Raw genomic sequence first — 18255 nt, 5'->3', positions numbered from 1 at the left:
TTGTCCCTTAAATGTAAGGCCGAAGGTGTCTCACATCTTTCCAAGAGGCTGAGTAGGAGCAGATTCTGTATCGGCACACCTGTCGATACAGCCTTTGGGATTGGGCCTTAGGACACCCCTTCTCTCGATTTCTTAGCCACCTCGTTCTCTTCTCGTGACCTTTTACTGATTTGTGGAGCCTTGGGGAAATGTTTTACAGAGCCAATAGATGGAGGATGTGAAGGGGCCGAAAAAACACGTGTTACTGTTTCTCGATGCTGCCGGACGCTTGACAAACACCCAACAACCTGGAAAAGGTGATGTGGGGTCCAGAAACCAAATTGACAAGCTAAAGAGGCAGAGTGGTGAGAGAGTGCCACCTGGGAGGGCGCCAGGCTCTGTGCAGAGCTGGGAGGGGGAATGCATCTTGCTAGCTGCCGTGGTTACTGTGTGGTTGAGACTCCTGTAGATACAAATTGTTCAGAGCCAGCCAGGGCACTATGTGATTACAAAGTAAGTTAAATATTGACAGTGTAGAGAGTGCTTCAGTATAGACTTCGTCTACATTGGCGGCACCACGTAGGGTGTGTCGCTCCGTGCCACAGTGAAAAGCAAAGTAAATGAAAAGAAAAGTACAAATTGCAATGTAGATTTGGCAGGCCTTGCTTGAGAGCTGTGGTTCTGGTGTGTCTTTACTTGCCTAAGCAATGCCTCACCGTCTACACCGCTCTTTATACTGGTGCTGGGGGGTATGCAGTGGCTGTCCTCTCCATGTTGCTGTAAGTGTAGACGTAGTCATAGACTCAGCCCCGTTGAGCTTCTCCCAATCCCCCTGCGCCCATTTCTTCCCCACTGGCTCTTCCGTGTGTGTTAGAATACTGGTAATAAGCAATGCTTTATTTGAAGCCGGGTGAATCTTTCTGTCATTCTGCAGCAATACGATTCAGGCTTTTTCAGTCTGTGTCTTTTATGGCCAAGATTTTCAAAAATGGGGGCTTAAAATCTAGTGTGGCCTCAGGAGAGCTGGGTTTGGTTCCCGGCTCTGCCACTGGCCTATTGGGTGACCCTGCGCAAGTCATTGCCTCGTTCTGTGCCTTTATTTCCCCATATGTAAAATAGGGCTGATGGCATTGACCTCCTTTAAGTGCTTTAAGATCTACTGATGGAAAAATGCTATCAATGAGCTAAACTTTAGTATTATTGAAGCTACTCAGTGGCCTGATTTTCAAAGGTTCAGCGCACCCAGCAGCTTCAGCCAGAGACCATTGGGAACTGGGGGTGCTCGGCACTTTCTGAAAAACAGGGCAGTGCCTTGCTGAGCAGCCAAACTTTAGGTTACAATGGCTGGGACTGTTGGAGGAACCTAAGGGAGTTAAGGACATCACTGGGAGTCGGACACCTAATTCTCCTAAACACCTTTGCAAATCCCAGCCCAAACAGCCACAATGGTAGATGCTTTTCCAGTTTATCTCCTTAGGGCTGGTCCTTTCATGGCACTATTTTTCAGGATGGTATAATTTTGTTGGAGGGGTGGCAAGTGAAGCATTGTGTGTTGAAATTTCATCACTTGAACACATTGTTTTATCAAATCTATATGAAAATCCCCATCAGTTCAGTGATGAGGCTATGGGCCGTGTGCTCGGATTGGATAAATTGGCAATGCCCAGAATACTTAAGAATTCTAAAAATGTTGGTGATTATTTAAGTAAAAGATCCGCTGATATTTTTTTCCTTACAAAGCATGTTGCCTTAGGCGTTTCTGCTCTTGGGTGACGGAGAACAGAGTTCTCAATATGTAAAAATAAGTCTACTCAAGCCAGAAAGTCAATTTTCACTGTAAGGAAGGCAGAATTAAATGTAGTGATTAGCAGGTGCCGTCGTAGAGTTCTCTGGTTTGCACATGGAAACCAGTTCTATGCCTATTGGGCAGGGCAATTCGGGACCAGCTAGTGTGAATGGCACGATATTCTGAAAAGACCTACGTTCGTGTAACTCAACAGCAGGGAAACGCAGAACTAGTGACCCTCCAGTATCCGTGCACAGAGCTGTGTTCGATATTAACTCCTGAATTAAACTGCCTTGCTTTCGTGGGCTGAGTGCAGATCCCTGTTCTTTGGCTCAAGAGTTTAATGGCCCTGATTCAGTGAAGCAGCTGGGCTGTGACTTCTGAGAATCACCTGACTTAGGAGTACAAAGCCCAATGGTTGCCAAGGGGACATGTGCTCTTTTGAAAAGCCCATCTGGAAACACATGCTTAAATAAAGCCCATGGACTTCACCAGGCCTTGCACCTGCTGCAAGTTAAGCAAATGCTGAAGTGTTTTAGTGATGTGTAGCCTCTGCTCTTCTGGCTGAGCACAGGGAATTATAAGGACAGGATGTCAGTGTTTCACACGGTTGGACTGTGTCCCTATTGGGCCCACCGGCATAGGGGTCAGGAAACTCCATGAGATTCCCCTGCTCTCAGGACTCTGGCCCACAAGGGCTGCTGGGGTCAGGGCCAGCTCCATGGAGGCCCAGTGCCTGTGTGTCTGCTCAGAGTCCTCCGCAGCTTGGCCGCCGGCTCCCTGCCAGCATGGCTGTAGTGAGCTGCTCCCAGCGTTGAGCCAGATCCTGCAATCCTTCCTCCGATGAAGTGTCTCGTTTTTCCCCCCTTCCGGGACCGGCCAGCTGCAGGAGGAAGTGCAGGGCTGCGGGTACATCTCCAGGGCAGTCAGAGGGGTGATTGTAGCTCAGGTAGTCATACCCACAGGAGCCTTAATCTAGCTAGCAAGCTAAGACTAGTAGCGACGATGCAGAGGTGTGGGCTAAAGTCCAGGGTCTGGGCACGCTTGGACAGCCCACACCACTGCATCTTTACTGCTAGGGCTAGCAGAACGAGCTCAGTCAGTCAGCATGGGCCTGCCTACCTGCATTGCAGTCACACCGCCAATTGCCATGTTTGACATACCCTGACCCTAGACCAGTGGTTCCCAAAATGAAGTTCACGAAATGTTACAGGGGGTTCTTGGAGTGGGGGGGGGGGGGAGGAGAATTCGCTAATGGCCCACAGAGCTGTCCCTTGGGACCCGGGGCAGCATGGGGCCAGCAGCCCGGAGCCTTGGGGACTTCCAAGAACTAAGTTGATCAAAGCAAGGATTATCTATCACACTGAGGAGATTTAAACTTAGACTTGTACAAAATGGAAAGGGAGGTGGATATTTTTTGCTGTTATTAAAATTAAATAGGCGGCTAGTGTTTTTAAAATTATGATCAAGTTTTAAGCTTTTTTGTACTGTGTGTTGTTTGCCTGGACTGCTCAAGATCTGAATGCTCATGTAGGAGGAGCTCTTTGAGTTGGCTTCTTAAATACCTTCATGCTGTTCCACATCAGATACTCCTTAGGAGCCAGAAGCGCCAGTGGGGGGGGAGGGGGGCACGATGAGGGTCAAGTGCTGTCCCTGCATCGGTGCCCCCCCCCCCACGGGTACCTTCCCTTTTTTTCCAGCGGCCCCTGCGGGGGCCCCTCCACTTTTCCAGCAATGCCCCCTCCCTGGGGGGGGCATGGGGGCTTTGCCCTTGCACCCCTTTCTTCTACTGGCGCCTCTGATAGGAGCCTTGTCTTATAACGGGCTTAATCAACAGTGATACCAACTATAAAAGTGAGATCTTGGAAGAGTGTCGTTTTTGTAATGTAATAAAAATACTGTAATGATAAATAATAATGTGTAATAAGCATGTCATAAAAACAGATTTTATATTTCCAAGATCACTGCTTTTATAATTTATGCTGAGGTAAGGGAGAAAGTCCCTGGAAATACTCATTTTTAGGAGGGGGTTCACCGGACTTGACATTTTAGTGAAAGGGGTTCGTGGGTTGTTAAAGTTTGGGAACCACTGCCCTAGAGTACACAAGCAGTCACTGAGTCATGGAAGAAAAGGAGTACTTGTGGCACCTTAGAGACTAACCAATTTATTTGAGCATAAGCTTTCGTGAGCTACAGCTCACTTCATCGGATGCATACTGTGGAAAGTGTAGAAGATCTTATTATATACACACAAAGCATGAAACAATACCTCCTCCCACCCCACTCTCCTGCTGGTAATAGCTTATCTAAAGTGATCACTCTCCTTACAATGATTATCATACACATTGTAAGGAGTGATCACTTTAGATAAGCTATTACCAGCAGGAGAGTGGGGTGGGAGGAGGTATTGTTTCATGCTTTGTGTGTATATAATAAGATCTTCTACACTTTCCACAGTATGCATCCGATGAAGTGAGCTGTAGCTCACGAAAGCTTATGCTCAAATAAATTGGTTTGTCGCTCAGCTGCCACAAGTACTCCTTTTCTTTTTGCGAATACAGACTAACAGGGCTGTTACTCTGAAATGAGTCATGGAAGGTGTCTTTTGCAGCCTCTGCCTCCCTCTTGTGGCTGATGTAGCTGTTACACTGATTTGGATTTTTTTGGGGCGTGAAAGCTGCAGATTATTTTGACTTGGCGTGAATGCTTGTTGTCCAGAATGGTGCGGTGCCACTTCAACCATAATTATATGGCAGCCCTGCAAGTTTACAAAGCCAAATGCTTCAGGCTGCAAAAGGTGCCTTGGAGCTGTCTGAAGAATGAAAAGGACAGCTGCTCTCATACCAAGGAACCGTCTTGCTAGGATGGTGCAGCAGGACTGAACAGGGCTACAGTTGAGTCTGGCGCTGAACATGCAGGTGGAGAGGGAACAGACAATGGTGTGTAGAATTATAGGTCCTGATTCATTGGTGCCTTGTGCTTCCTGTAGGCAAGTCCCTGCTGATGTGCACAACCACATGTGTATATGGCAACGGTGAGCTGTGTGCATAAAGTAGGCTCTGCATTTAGGTGATTTGAATCCTAATATTTTAAAAAATTCCCTCCAGATGTTTCCCAATTTCTGTCTGCACATATCCAGCCTGCCCCAGGTTCTCAGTCTTGTAGAGGCAGCAGAGGAAACGGATGTAAGGGGAAAGCAATTATCCTCTAGTCCTTTGCCACTTCTCCAAGGTCTCTAGGGAAATGATCTTTGCTTCTCTCTACTTGGATACTTGCCTTTTATTTATTGTGTTAACAGTATAAATCCTTCATTTAAAAACCAAATTCCCCTCCCTTCATGAAGTTTATCGTCTCCCACAGTGCAGTGTTGTGGTGATGTCACACACACTGATGTCAATAAAATTGTGTTAGGGACATGGTTGCTTAGTGAATGATTCACCATCTACTTCCTCCAGCAGACAGGCGTGTCAGCTCTGAACCACACTGGATGGGCACGGGCCCAACTTGCTTTTCCTGTGGCCATTTAATTCTTTTTTGGGGGTGGGGGGGTATTTTCTTCCTCATCTGGGGTCTGACTCAAAATCTACTGCAGTCAATGGGAGTCTTTTCACTGGGCTCAAGGGTTTTTTGACTGAGGCCTTAGTGCGGCTGAAAAGTACATTTTTATGCCCTAAAAGTTAGCCAAATCCAAGCTCGTGTTTGTCACGCCGACCAGCACGCGTCCAACAGAGGGACCGTGCCAAATGGCTCAGTACCATCTGCATCTACTAATGTGCTGCAGCAGCTCCAAGAAAGTAATAACTCTTTTAACGGGCAACGATGCATCGCTTTTTGGTCCCGTCTTCCTCCAGCTCCGTTCCCACAACATGTGAGCAATGAAGTCCTTCCGTGCCTGTGACCCCCTGCTAAACCCAGAGGAGGCAGGGCAGCCCACTGGAAGGCAGGTGCTGCTAATGTGTGAGGCCCAACTTAATCTTTTACGTTCTGGGTGGTGGCCTGGCCGCACTTTACCACTGTGCATGGGAAAATGGAGCATTTAAAAGACCACATGAGACCAAGACCACATTTTTATTATTTAAATGTTACGCCTGAATATCACACAGGAGGAGGTGCCTTGTGGACACGGATACAAATGCCCAGAGGAACCTGCATGTTGCTTGGAGCTCCAGCCTTGCCAAGCCAGTCACTGAATGGAGTCACAACCTCATGGCAGCCTGTTGCACTGTTCACCGTGTTCCCATGAGGTTACTACATTCAGCTCCCATTACAACATCAAACCGTCATGCCATGATTGTTCAGTGCCTGGCCCTATTCTTGGTTGGTCCTTAGCCACTACTGTGATTAACATGAACATTAGTAATAATGGACAACAAATTAATCATCATTCCACTTCTTCCTTGCCTCAGGTTTTTTGGCTGCTGAGCTCATCAAGCCTAGGGACTCCAATACAGCAGAGCACGAGATGGTGGTTACTCTGGAAGAGAACAGGTGAGCATCTCCTATCACTGACCCTGTACAGGCTGCTTTAGATGGGCTGGCTATGTGTCCTGTGCAAACTAAAGGGTGGGAAGGGGTACTCAAAATGGGTACAAGTCCCACCCTGGGAGGCTTTTAAAGTTAGACATTTAAATCCATTGTTTTTTCCCAAAGGCGCTGAGAACCTGCAGCACTGACTGGTTGCGGACCACTGCAGCTAACCCCAGAGAGCACAATGTGTCTCTCCCTTAGGCATTGTTCCACTGAGGTCAGTGGAGTTACACTGCTTATAAAACCACGGCAAGCAGAGAATCCAGCAGAATCCGCTGTTAGATACTGGGGTAAGACTGGTTTCCCAGTGTTAAGTTCTCTCTGCCTTGGTTGTGTTGCAGCAGTGCTTAGGAAGCCTGGTCACAGAGCAAGGCCCCCTTGTGTTAGGTGCTGTACAAATGCAGAACAAAAAGACAGTCCCTAAGAGCTTATATGTGATGTTGTGAAGGAGTTATGCTTTCTTTCATCACTGCATTCTACATTCCCTCCCCTACAGCGCACTCTGTGAATGGGAATTGTGGGAGCTACAAGGAGCTGGCCTGGAGGCAGATGGGGCTCAAGTACTGTACCCCAAAATACAAATTGATCTACAGCATGTAAGGGGAGGGGGTTCCTAATCCCAGACCACACTACTTCATGAGATGTAAGGGTGAAGACTAGAGCATCTCAGCAGCTGTAAATCTCCACAGCTCAAGGGGAGTTGACAGAACTACCTCATGTTGAGCCAGTTCAGTCTGTCCCCAAGTCTCCCTTTTACTCTGTGAAGCACAGCTGGCAGCAGTGACCGGAGGAGGAGGAATCCTCCATAGCTGTGAAGATGTGTTAATTACCATTGGTATGACACTGTTCTTCACATGGGCTGAGTAAATGTTGACTCTCCTCTCTTTCCTTGCAGCCATAGTAACAAGTCAGACTTGTTTTATTCTGGGGAACAGGCTCTTATCTGAACAGTAGGTGATGTGCAAGGAAAACTTCAGGAGACTTAGCTAGCAGGGCAAGGCAGGCCAGCTGTAGAAGGGACACACCCATGAAGGGCACTAACTCAGGGAAAACCAAGCTGGATACAGGTAGGCACTATTATTTAGCTCTTTGGATAGAGACGCTATTGTGTGGCAGCACCTCAGTGTAGGTCAATGGAGTTGTAGTGATACACAGCAGCTGGGGATCTGGCCCATGGCCCTCTAATGCATTTACCTCATTGCTGGAGCTGATCCTGTTTTGCTTTTTCTCTTACACCAAAGTGTTTGGTACCTTTAAATTAATAGATTGCTTCCATAATCTATTGGGAAGAGCACCCTGCCTGGTGAGTAATATGTAACTGCTTTGGATGACTCTTATGTTGTCATCTCTCCCTGTGTTAACAGAAGTGATATCTATTACTTTTCTTAACAGCTGGGTGTGAGGGGGGAAAGCGAGTCAACACCATCCTTCCTTTTTCAAAATTCCTTGACAAAAACAAGTGGGGAAACTTTAAATGTGTTTAACAAGAAAGTGATGGGTTTCTGTTTCAAACATTAGAAGAGCCCCTCTCTCTAGGCATATGGCCAACATAAGTAATTCAAAGGCTTGCACTTCATATAAAGAACCCAAATAAGTGTGTGCCCCTTACCGAACAGCAGCTCCTCAGCTGTATCATATCTTCTTCCCTAAGGGGCCACTAATAGGTTTGTAACACAGGTGCTCAGCCTTTTGTGTGCATTACATAACACTTGCAAGGCAATCAAGTGAAAATAAAACACCACAGGCCCTACCTCATGAAGCACTCATGTTTCTGTGATGGTCTAAGCTGGGGCAGGCAACTTATGATGCACACAAGCTTATTTTCAGTAGCACCCATGCTGCCTGGGTCCTGGCCACTGGTTAGGGGGTTCTGCATTTTAATTTAATTTTAAATGAAGAGTCTTATTTACAATACTCATTTAGTTATATTTTAGAGACCTTCTAAAAATGTTAATTTATTACTGGCATGTGCCTAAATGAAGACTAGACCCACCACTTCTGAAAGATTGCCAACCCTTGGTCTAAGCTCATCCAGCTGCCTGATCAGGGTGCAGGAGCCTGGCTGTATAACCATGTATACAAACTTAATTGAATCTCAACTCCTTGTGCACAGGACAGCAGTGAACTCACTGTGCCTTAGGCAGACTGTAGGCTTCAGGACTATGCAGGCAGGGGAGCAGTTCTGACCATACATTTTCAGAAGCCAAAAGTGGGTTCCTAACTACTATTTGATTTTAAAAATACTCACACCTGATTGAGTCCCTATGATGGGTTAGAGCATGCAGCAGTGCATTAAGGAATGAGGCACAAATGGATTGGGGGCTAAGTAGCTTAAACTTGTTTGGAAGGCATGGCCCTTATAAACTCCCTGGGTGAGACATCATCCAGTGGTGGCAGGGCCTTGATGCTTAAGCACGTGCATAAATTTTATTCTCAAATGAGGGCTTGAGAGGGAGTTAAGTAAGGCCTAAGCCTCTAGCTGACCTTCTGCCCAGAGGTGACTTTCAGCTGGGGTCACCTACTTCTACTGAAGTCACATAGGCCATGATCCTGTTTCCCATTGAAATGAGGGCAAGGTGTGCCATTAGCAGCACAATGAGAATCTCTCATCCTATGCTTCATATAGATCAAAGCAGTATCCTCTTACCCTTGAAACATCACAGCCTGATCACACAGTGCTAGAAAATTGGGCTCATCTCTGCTAATCAGTAACAGTCACGTTTTACTAAAGTGGTAACAAAAATCTGTGGAAGAAATGAAATATTAATAGAGTCAGGCCTTAATCCAGCAATGGACTAACCCTGTGTTTAAACACTTCCTGGATTGAGGCCTGGTGTTCTAAACTTAATATATTTCAAATATGTTTTCTATAGGTGGTTGCTTCTGAGCAAGTCTGTTCCAGGTACAGGGCTTTAACTCCACCCTCAGGTTCTCTCCCCATCTTCTACCACTCCTTCAGTAGGAGGAGAGTACTATTTCAGCTAGCTAAACATTCATGACAATTTTGTACAGCTGATTTAAATATTTCCTTGATGTATAAGCACAAATCTACTTAATCAGATTGAAGAAAGGGTTGTTTTGTCACTCCAAATCCAGCCCTCTCTCTTGCAGCAGGAGTCCAAATCCTCTACTACTGCCAAAAAAACCTGTACTTCCGAAAAAGCACATAAGCAAGTTTGGGAACGACAGTGGCTTTTATTCTTTAACCAAGAAAGGAGGCAATGTAAAATACTCTGCATTCCCTTTGTCACTCCACACTGAAATACGGCATTGATTTGTGGTCAGGAGCAATGAACAGCCACAGTTTGGCAGCAAGTGATTAAAAAAACCTCCCCACAATACACCTAAAAACGACAATCATAATGAACCGAGCCACTGACACTAGAGGGCACTTGACTTACATGTGTAAACTAAGTTACAAGCTTACTTTTTGGCACTTTTCAAGCTCTTCGCTGTTGAATCTGCTTCTGAAGTAGACAAGTGAAAAAGTTTATGCACGTCCCACAGCAAGACTACATAAAGCATGTAAAAACAGTTACTGGATGGGCTTCACATACTTAAATAGTCTTCTCCTCAAGCAGCAATCTGCGTGGCTGGACTTCATAGGAAAAGATCTCATTTTGCACACGAAGAGGCAGAAGATCAGCTGAAAACAACTGAACAAATTCCATCAACCTGACAGTATCAAATAGCAGCTCTCTCTGCTCATGCCACTTCATACTTAAAAACAGTGATCCCTGTCCAAGGAACTGGTTTAAAATGCACAGGAGCACACAGCTTTCAGAGTAGCCAGATCAGGATGTTTGTCAGAGAGCATTAAAGTCAGTTCTAGCTTAAGTCTACTACTCAGCAATCCTTTATTATTGCACACTCATTCTGTCCATAATCCGTAAGCTTCTTATTTATCAAGAGCAGTGTGCAGGTGAAGGCAAAAGAAAAGTTCCCAATGTAATATCTGTGATAGCATCTAAGTTCTCTGTTCCACTTATTCTGTCTCTTTGTGGTAATGAAAATCCTGTAGAAGACATACTGGTCAGCACTGGGGAGCAAACAGACCCGTAGAGCTACGCACTTCCCTGACCCACGCTTTAAAGAGCAAGGTGGAGATGATGGAAGAATGAGGTAACTCTTCTCCCAACGGGTGTGTACATGTCCCGCTGGCTCTTCTAATGCCCATTAGGAGAAAGGGAGTGGGGGCTTGGCAAGGTGACCATTACATAAAGAAGAAGCTACAGAAGGAAGAAGAAGAAAAAGTTCAGAATTCAACCATGAAGGAAAAGAGAAAATGAAACATTTTAAAGGAAGTAAGCTGTGAAGGGGAGAGAGCGTGCATATGTGAAGGGTTTAATATGCAGCAGGAGCGGTGCAAGGGGCTTGGCCCACCAAGCCCCTGTTTAGTGAACAGGGGAAGAGGAGCAAGGAATGGGGTTTTAAAAAAAGGTAAAATGAATGCTCCCATTGTGAACCGCCTTAGCACAGCCCAAAAGCAATCAACCAAAGAACAAGAAATGTCTATGTCAACATCAAGCAAGTATAAAAACGTCACCTTTGGCATTCACACACGTCCACTTCTTTTTCACCCAACATCCAACAACCACAACAAAATAAAATTACAAAGGCCACACAAAAACTAGAGAGTGTTTGGGTAAAAATATATTTCCCCTTTCCCGCTTTGTGTTGGCATTATTTCACATTCGCACCCCAGAGCACATACAAAAAAAGGAACTGAACTATGGTGGAAGGCTATGATTCATTTTGACATCAATAAGACATCTAAGAGGCATACATACATAATTCTGCATTAACACTGGCTGAAGGTATACAGTCATTTGGACAAAAACATGGGTTATTTTCAAAGAGCAAGGTAACAATGTTCTACACCTCTAGTTTAAGGCCATCAGCATATATTTAAAAATAAGTACACAAAATATTCCTACTGCTGTTCACAGCTTTATTTTCAGTTAGTTTAAAAAAAAAACAGCCTTCATATTTGTATAATCCCATACTGTCACACCCTGGCCCTTAGGGCCTCATAGATGATAGATACTGTAAATGCAGTTGGGCTCCTTGGAGAAAGGATGTGACAGGAATAAGCTGTTTCTGACACCTTGAGAATGGCAAATCAGAACATGATTCAAATGGACAGATTTGATAACACACACAAGACATTGCTGTATTCCGTCACAACAGTTTAAAAGTAGAATGAGAACTACTTGAAAAAAACCCATTGATTGTGTTAAATAAAATAAGGCTTTTTTTTTTTTTAAAAGACACAAATACAAAAGTCTTCTTGACAGGGTTATAATATACAAGGCAGCAAAAGGATAAGTGATCTTGTATTTAGGAAATCTCCCAGTAGCTAGGAACACAGAGTCTGGCTTGGCAGCTGAGAGGATGCATTCTGCAGATCAGTACCTTGGCCAGTTTTCACTAGCTGGTTCAAATTCCAGCTTGGAGACACCGAGTGGAATACCTTGTAATTCCCCCTTTCCCGTCAGCCACAAAGATGACATGTGACCCCATACTGAAAGATGACATGGATTTTGGTCCAGTGGTAATGTTTGGTTTTGTTTTATAACTCTGGGCATGATTGGATATACTCAGGTCGCCATAGTTACTACTGAGGATAAGCACAGTCAAGGTCCTTATATAACGAGTGGGATTTTCCAGAGCCCTCAGTGTTGGCCTAACTCTGCTCCTTAAAGCATGAAGGGGAGTTTCCCCATGGATTTAAAGAGGAGCAGTGACGCCAATATTGAGCACTCTTGAACAAACCCCTTTATAATCAAGGAGATGTTAAGTCAGTGGGAATCACGTGCCTAATCTGTGCTTTTGAAAGTCAACCCCCAATACTCACAACAGTGCATTTTGGAACAAGTATCACCCTTCCCAGGTGGCCAGTATGTCATTCAGACTTTGCCTATGGGTTTTACTCCACATCCAGGGAGTGCTTTAATGTGCAGATCTGCACTCTCCATTGTTTGTTCCTGCTCATTTATAACATCCTAAAAATGGACATCCCAGCACCTCTGGGAAATGCAGCATTATCAGTGACTAGTCATTGCTGTTTAAACATCGTACCATTTGCAGATCCTCACAAGCAAGATTTAGGGTTACGTAGCTGTCATCAAAAGCTAACGCTACCTTAAGCTGGAATTTTCAAATGAGTTAGGGGTCCCTAATAGCCAGTAGGAGCTGGTGCTTAACTCCCTTTGGCTCCTTTGAAAATCCCAGCTGAAGATGGTTATTGTTTAATAAAAAGTTTTTAAAAACCCCTCAGCATTGCCACTTGAATGAAAGTTGAGTTTTCTACATTTCAAAAGTGGGCAGAGAGGTCTCTTGCTGCTGTACTTACATGCAAAGGTGAAAGAAAGCACATCCAACTAGATTTGAGGGTATCACTTACTCCGTGCAGAGCCAGGGACTACTGTGAAAAAAGGCATAGATACAGAAAGGAAAGAAGTGCAGCAGTAACAAGCTAAACATGGCCCAGGGATTTTTAAAAGTTAATGTGCTATTGGGCAAAAAAAAAAAAAAATTTTAAATTTAAAATTTTATTCCCAGCTTCTCCAAAACGATGTTTTTTATTTTGTTTTTTGCTAAAAAGAGAAACAAACCAATCCCTCCCCCCAGCATTTAATACATTTGGCAACAGCTTTGTGTCCAAAATAAAAATACCTAGTCTCAGCTAATTTTCTCTGCCAAGCTTCCCTTGAAAGGGTTTTTAAACTGAACAGGAAAAACTAATGTTAAAATTAAGTTCTCTTACTTGGCACAAAAAAACCCCACCTGTGTTAATTAAAAATCGGACACGCACAGACACAGCTGATGGAAGCACACTACACAAGCTTTAAACTTGAGCATATTGCATGATCAAATGCAGCCCATGGTTAGGAAACTGGTTTCATGTGTTCAATACCAAGTGAGTTTATAAGATTAAGCTGAAGCAAAACTGCAAGGATCTCTGATTTTTACTGCTATTTAACCTGGCTACTGCAACTGTCAGTCCTTCCAATGATTGTGTTCACATGACAACTTAGCTTGAGTTTCAAAAGTTTCTTCCCTGCTTTTCCTCTGCTTAAATTTATGCAGTTTGTCCAGCCACCCTTTCCCCTCCCTAAGAGCCATGTTTATGCAGTGGGGGTGGGGGGAAAAGAGAACAAAACAACCCCCCCCAAACCTGCCTTTGTGACTGTAGTTACATGACCCCTGTGCTTGGGTAGAAACAAGCAAAGTTGGAATGTGTGGGATCAGGTGAAGAGGGTTAATTTCAAGAGTGCTTTAAAGAAAGAAACAGGAGACTACCTAGCTAGGAGCAGAGGGAAAGCTGGCAGATCAGCAGCAGCAGAGAAAGAAATCCAGAAGTCATAGAGTAAACATGGGTCGCCACTTCTTGGAATGTATCAGAAAGGAAAAGACTCTGTCCAAAAAGGAATGGCATAGAAAATACAAATTAAACAGTTAGGTCAATTTTCACACCAAGGACGCCCTAAAAAAAGGCCTGGCTTATGCTAGACGTTCAGTCACCGTTTTTTAATGCAAACTATTGTTTGCATCCCAAGCCTCAGCCGGCTGCGCAGAGCTGATCAGTGCATTGATGTTGCCTTTGTCAAGCAAGATAGCTATATCTTAGCCCGGTAAAGAGAGCGAACAGCCTTATTCTCCACTTTAGGAGCCCAGAGAAACTGAAGTTAATGGAGTTTTAATTAACTCCTTTAATGGTTCACTGGCACTTACCAACAGAAGACACTATGTTCCAAGACTGATCCTGCAACCACATAAGCATGTGCAAAAATTTACTCCTGTAAGGACTCCTACTAAAGTCAATTGAACTATATTGCATGAGTAAAGTTACTCTTGTGCTTATGCATTTGCTGGATGGGGCCCTGCAGGAATCAACGAAGTGTGGAGGGGTGACACTTTTACTCAGGCAATCTGTGGAAAAAGTGTATTCAAGTTTTGGGATGGGATTCAGTCACCTGGTTAGTTTTTGATGGGGGACTCTTGATTTCAAAGCAATAGGGGAGGGGGAACCTCCTGTCTTGGGAATTTGCAGCTCCTTTTGATGCATACTGTACAGCTTTTAGTGATTAGCCACAACACTTAATAGAGAAGAGTTATTGCAAAAATATTTAACCTGTTGGGTGAATTACAAAAAGCCAGGCCAAAAGTCATTATCCATAAGGTAAAAAAGTCATGCAAGAATAAAAGCATGCAAGGTCAGTTGCTCTTTTGTTACCTACACACACAAAAACCTAACAATGGGATTTCTAGTCTTACAAGTCAAGCTATCAAAGAAACACTCATTTAAGTGGACTTCTGGGTTTAGCAATACACTGGGGAGACTCTGGCTAAGTCTGCATTGATTTTATTCGCACTGAATAGTAACTCACTCATAACTTAGCTCCCAGATTTCCATGGGAGTACTCGTGCTATTCAGTGTGAGTAAAGGGAATCACAGTTTGGCCTGTTGAGAGCAGTGTGTGCAAACGAGTAACAGCAGCATTTAAGGCCTGACCCTGAAACCCTTCCAATGTCTTTAAGTGCCCTTGGATCAAGCCAATGACGCACAAGTCTTGCTCTCAATTCAAAGCCAAGTGGCAGGTCTGATCTATTGCTGCTGTCCTTACCAAAGAGAGAAATGGCATCAACTTTTCAAACAAGAACACACCTCTCCCCCCGCACGCACTCAATTTCCAGATGCTCACTGCTTCACCCACCTTTCTCCCACCCACTCCATTATTAAATGAGTTAATAGTTATTTGTGTTTAAAACAAAAACAAAAACCAAACAGATGGCAGACACACATTACTGCAAAAGCAGGTGAATGCAGGAACATCCTTGGCTTGCCAGGCTTTATGTGAAGCTTGCACTGCAAGTTAAAAAAACAAAAACAAAAAACATTAGAAATAATAGAAACCCAAAAGAAAGAAAGAAAGATGGGAGAGCTGACACCAGCATTCTGCTTCGGTGGACGCCCATGCAAATGGATTATGAAATTAAAAAGGAGTGAAACAAACCTTAAAATTGGAGTCAATTCTATTCTATATGACAAGCAAAAGCAAAGAAAAACTGAGTGGAGAAAAACAAACCAACCACATAGTTAGTCCAAACTAGGTTACTGTTTGATAGTGACTTAGGCCAATATTTTCAGAAGTGGCTAGTGATTTTGCATGCCCAACCTAAGACATCTTAAAAGGGATTCTGAGAGCGGATGCTTCACATTTTCTGAAAACCAGGCCCCTTTAAGGCATCTCAAGTTGGGCACTTTAAGGTCAATCATCACTTTTGAAAATGTAGCTGACCGGTCTGATCCCGATCCCACTGAAATCAGCTAGAGTCTCTCTTCAGTGGGTGTCGTCCCAGGCCCCCATTGAACACCCTGCATGGTGTAGTTTAAGGACTTCTACCATGACTGAATACGGCCTAGTATATTTGCACCCGTTTGAAAATTCCTTTCATTAAAGGAAGAGAAGTTTCTTGTACTGTTTTACAAAGTGACTTTACATTAAAGAAGCCAAACAAAAGAGTTCCAACTCCCGTGCCTGTCTGAGAAATGGCAGGTAATACAATGCACACATCTAGGTACGCAGCTGACGACCTATTCAATGGAACAGGCAAGAGCCAAGAAGCATTTCACTGATCTTATTAAAAAGGACCCACTCTGGTTAGACATGTGCCATGACCACACTCGTTGCCAGCAAATGCCTCTGGAACATTTAGGTATGAAGAAATGCCAAGGCCACAACTAAGATTATGGGATCAGGATGGGATTTAGGCAAGCACTTAAGCACATGGCTGTACAGCACCTAGCACAGTGGGGCCTGGTCTACAAATAGGGCCCCTAGGTGCTGTGGTAATGAAAAAGTTAATATACCTCGAACTCCAAGGGGACTTATGCCCATGCTTAAGTGCTGTTCCCACCCAAAATTCTTTCCTCAATCAGGGCTATCAACATCAACAAAAGTTAGAAAAATGTCTGTAAACTGTAGATGTTCAATTCCACTCATGAATCCATCAGAAAAACCACAGTAAAAAGGAAGTAATAAGGACAGTGGTTTAGTCTCATGGGATGGGACCAAATTCTCTCCAGTGGAGTTAGGCCAGCAGAGAATTTGGCCCTGTTTCATCATTCTGGCTTGTGCAGAATTCTGATAAGGTCTCAGCGGTCCAAGTTACAGATGTGTAATTCCACCTTTAAAAAGAAGCAGTCCAATAAATTGCATTCTGGGGAAGCTACAAGGGAAATCCGGCAGAGAGCATTTCAGGGATTAGCCTGACTTCCACTGGTAATTGTATAAAACATCACAGTCATGCCACCACAGCTCAACGATAAGAATAAAAAACCTTACCTATTAAAACTGTAGCATTTCATTAGAGTGCAAGAGGAAATTTAAAGGTTTTAGGAACCAAGATATGCTACAATGCAGATGCATCCGCATTTTCCTTTCCAGCTTCTGTTACCAATTTGAACATCATAAAACAATTTGAGCAACTCCCAACAGCTGGTGTGGAATGATACTGAGAGCCGAGACTATTTTAAACATATTTACAAAGCAAAAGTGCATGTTCCTCATGACTGGATTTCTGTGGCGGAATAGAAACCATGTGATTTGAATGGCAACTAGAAACATGACGTATATAATACACCAATTCCATGCAGGTGCCCGAAAAATTCACAGGAATAACTAGTAGCTAACATCTACTATTAAAAGTTACAAAACCAAACCTCACTGCATATAGCTTCAGTCTGATACAGAAGAGATAAAGAAGCCTATTGCAGATTTTATATAAATATTAAGTTAGCAGCGCCATTTCAAAGATTTCCGAGTAGGAAAAGGTCTTCAAAAGTTCCAAGTTACTTAGAAAAAAGACCATACTAGGGGAACACAATGTGGGAACAGCCATGCCAGGCAGGACCCTTGTTCCAGTCTATCCTATTTACTGAAAACGCACAAGGGAGAAATCTCAGCATTCTAGGAAGGTTACTGCCAGATATTATTAGTTCTGTGCTGATCTGCTTTTTGAATTATTTTAATTAAATGAGTTTCCAGTACACATGAAAATGCTGTATTTTCTCTATGGTCTTTGCGTAAGCTTTTAGAGACAGATTCTCAGCTAGAGTAAGCCAGCATGGCTCCATAGGAGCTACATTGATTTACATCAGGTGAGGAACTGGCCCTTCATTATTTTAAATGTCTTCATTGGGCATGACTTTCAGAGCACTGATCCAGCAGCAGAAACCAGAGAGAGAGACTCTGGCTTCTGCTGGTACAAGGACGAGAGCACGGTGCCGCTGCCCATTGTAGAAAAATATACTAGTGTACATGAAATAAAGTAGAAGCTCACTAGCTCGCTCTAGTCCTCTTATGAATAGTTGAAGTTAGTCAATTAGCAAGTAAGGTCTTGCCCACACTTGAGAGTTAATTCAGATTAAGGTAGGATGGGAATTTAAAGCACACCAGCCATTCCTGAATAACTCCACGTGCAGACAAGCCCTAGGTGACCAAATAAAAAGCAAAAACTGCCACATCATTAATTGCACTTCAACCATTTTTCTTTTGTCAATGACAGCTTAGTGTTAGTTATTTATGACCGTATTTCATAGAATACCAGGAAATGCCCTATGCCATATGTATAATGCAAGACCTTGCTGGATCATTGGCTATTAAACGTTTGCTGAGGTCTGGAGACAACAAAGTTTTGTGTGTGTTACTCAGCTTCTACAGTATCACTCTCTTTATAGGGTATATGATTTCAGTAAAATGAATGTGTGTTTTTATCTCAGGCAACCTGGAAGAAATCCCAGGGGAACCCTACCCTATCTGAGAATGGCACAGAGGAACTATTGGTACTTTTTACCCAAGACTGCCCTCAGAATAGGTTGTCCCATTCTGCTATACAGACAATCCGTTCTTATTCTACTTCAGCTCTGTCAAACTTGTTTGGTTTCATTGTAAGTC

At 43.8% G+C, this 18255-nt stretch overlaps 1 protein-coding gene across 3 annotated transcripts in view; it reads right to left on the bottom strand.

Moving 5' to 3' along the window:
* Positions 1-8903: 8903 nt before the first annotated feature.
* The window catches only part of SEPTIN11 (septin 11), a 73590-nt gene continuing 64238 nt past the window's right edge, over positions 8904-18255 (bottom strand). The window contains exon 10 of one of the 3 annotated variants that reach the window (XM_077814913.1): positions 8904-9036. In XM_077814913.1, the coding sequence (XP_077671039.1) occupies positions 9018-9036 (19 nt within the window). In that variant the 3' untranslated portion in view covers positions 8904-9017. Of the gene's footprint in view, positions 9037-9486; positions 10308-10930; positions 15165-18255 lie in introns of those variants that run through there. The other 2 variants (XM_077814912.1, XM_077814914.1) reach the window with 2 other exon arrangements.

This window comes from Eretmochelys imbricata, chromosome 4, assembly GCF_965152235.1.
Source record: "Eretmochelys imbricata isolate rEreImb1 chromosome 4, rEreImb1.hap1, whole genome shotgun sequence".
In the NCBI taxonomy this organism is placed as follows: Eukaryota; Metazoa; Chordata; order Testudines; family Cheloniidae; genus Eretmochelys; species Eretmochelys imbricata.
Note: the sequence above shows the minus strand (reverse complement) of the source record. Positions and strands in the feature narration are given on the sequence as shown.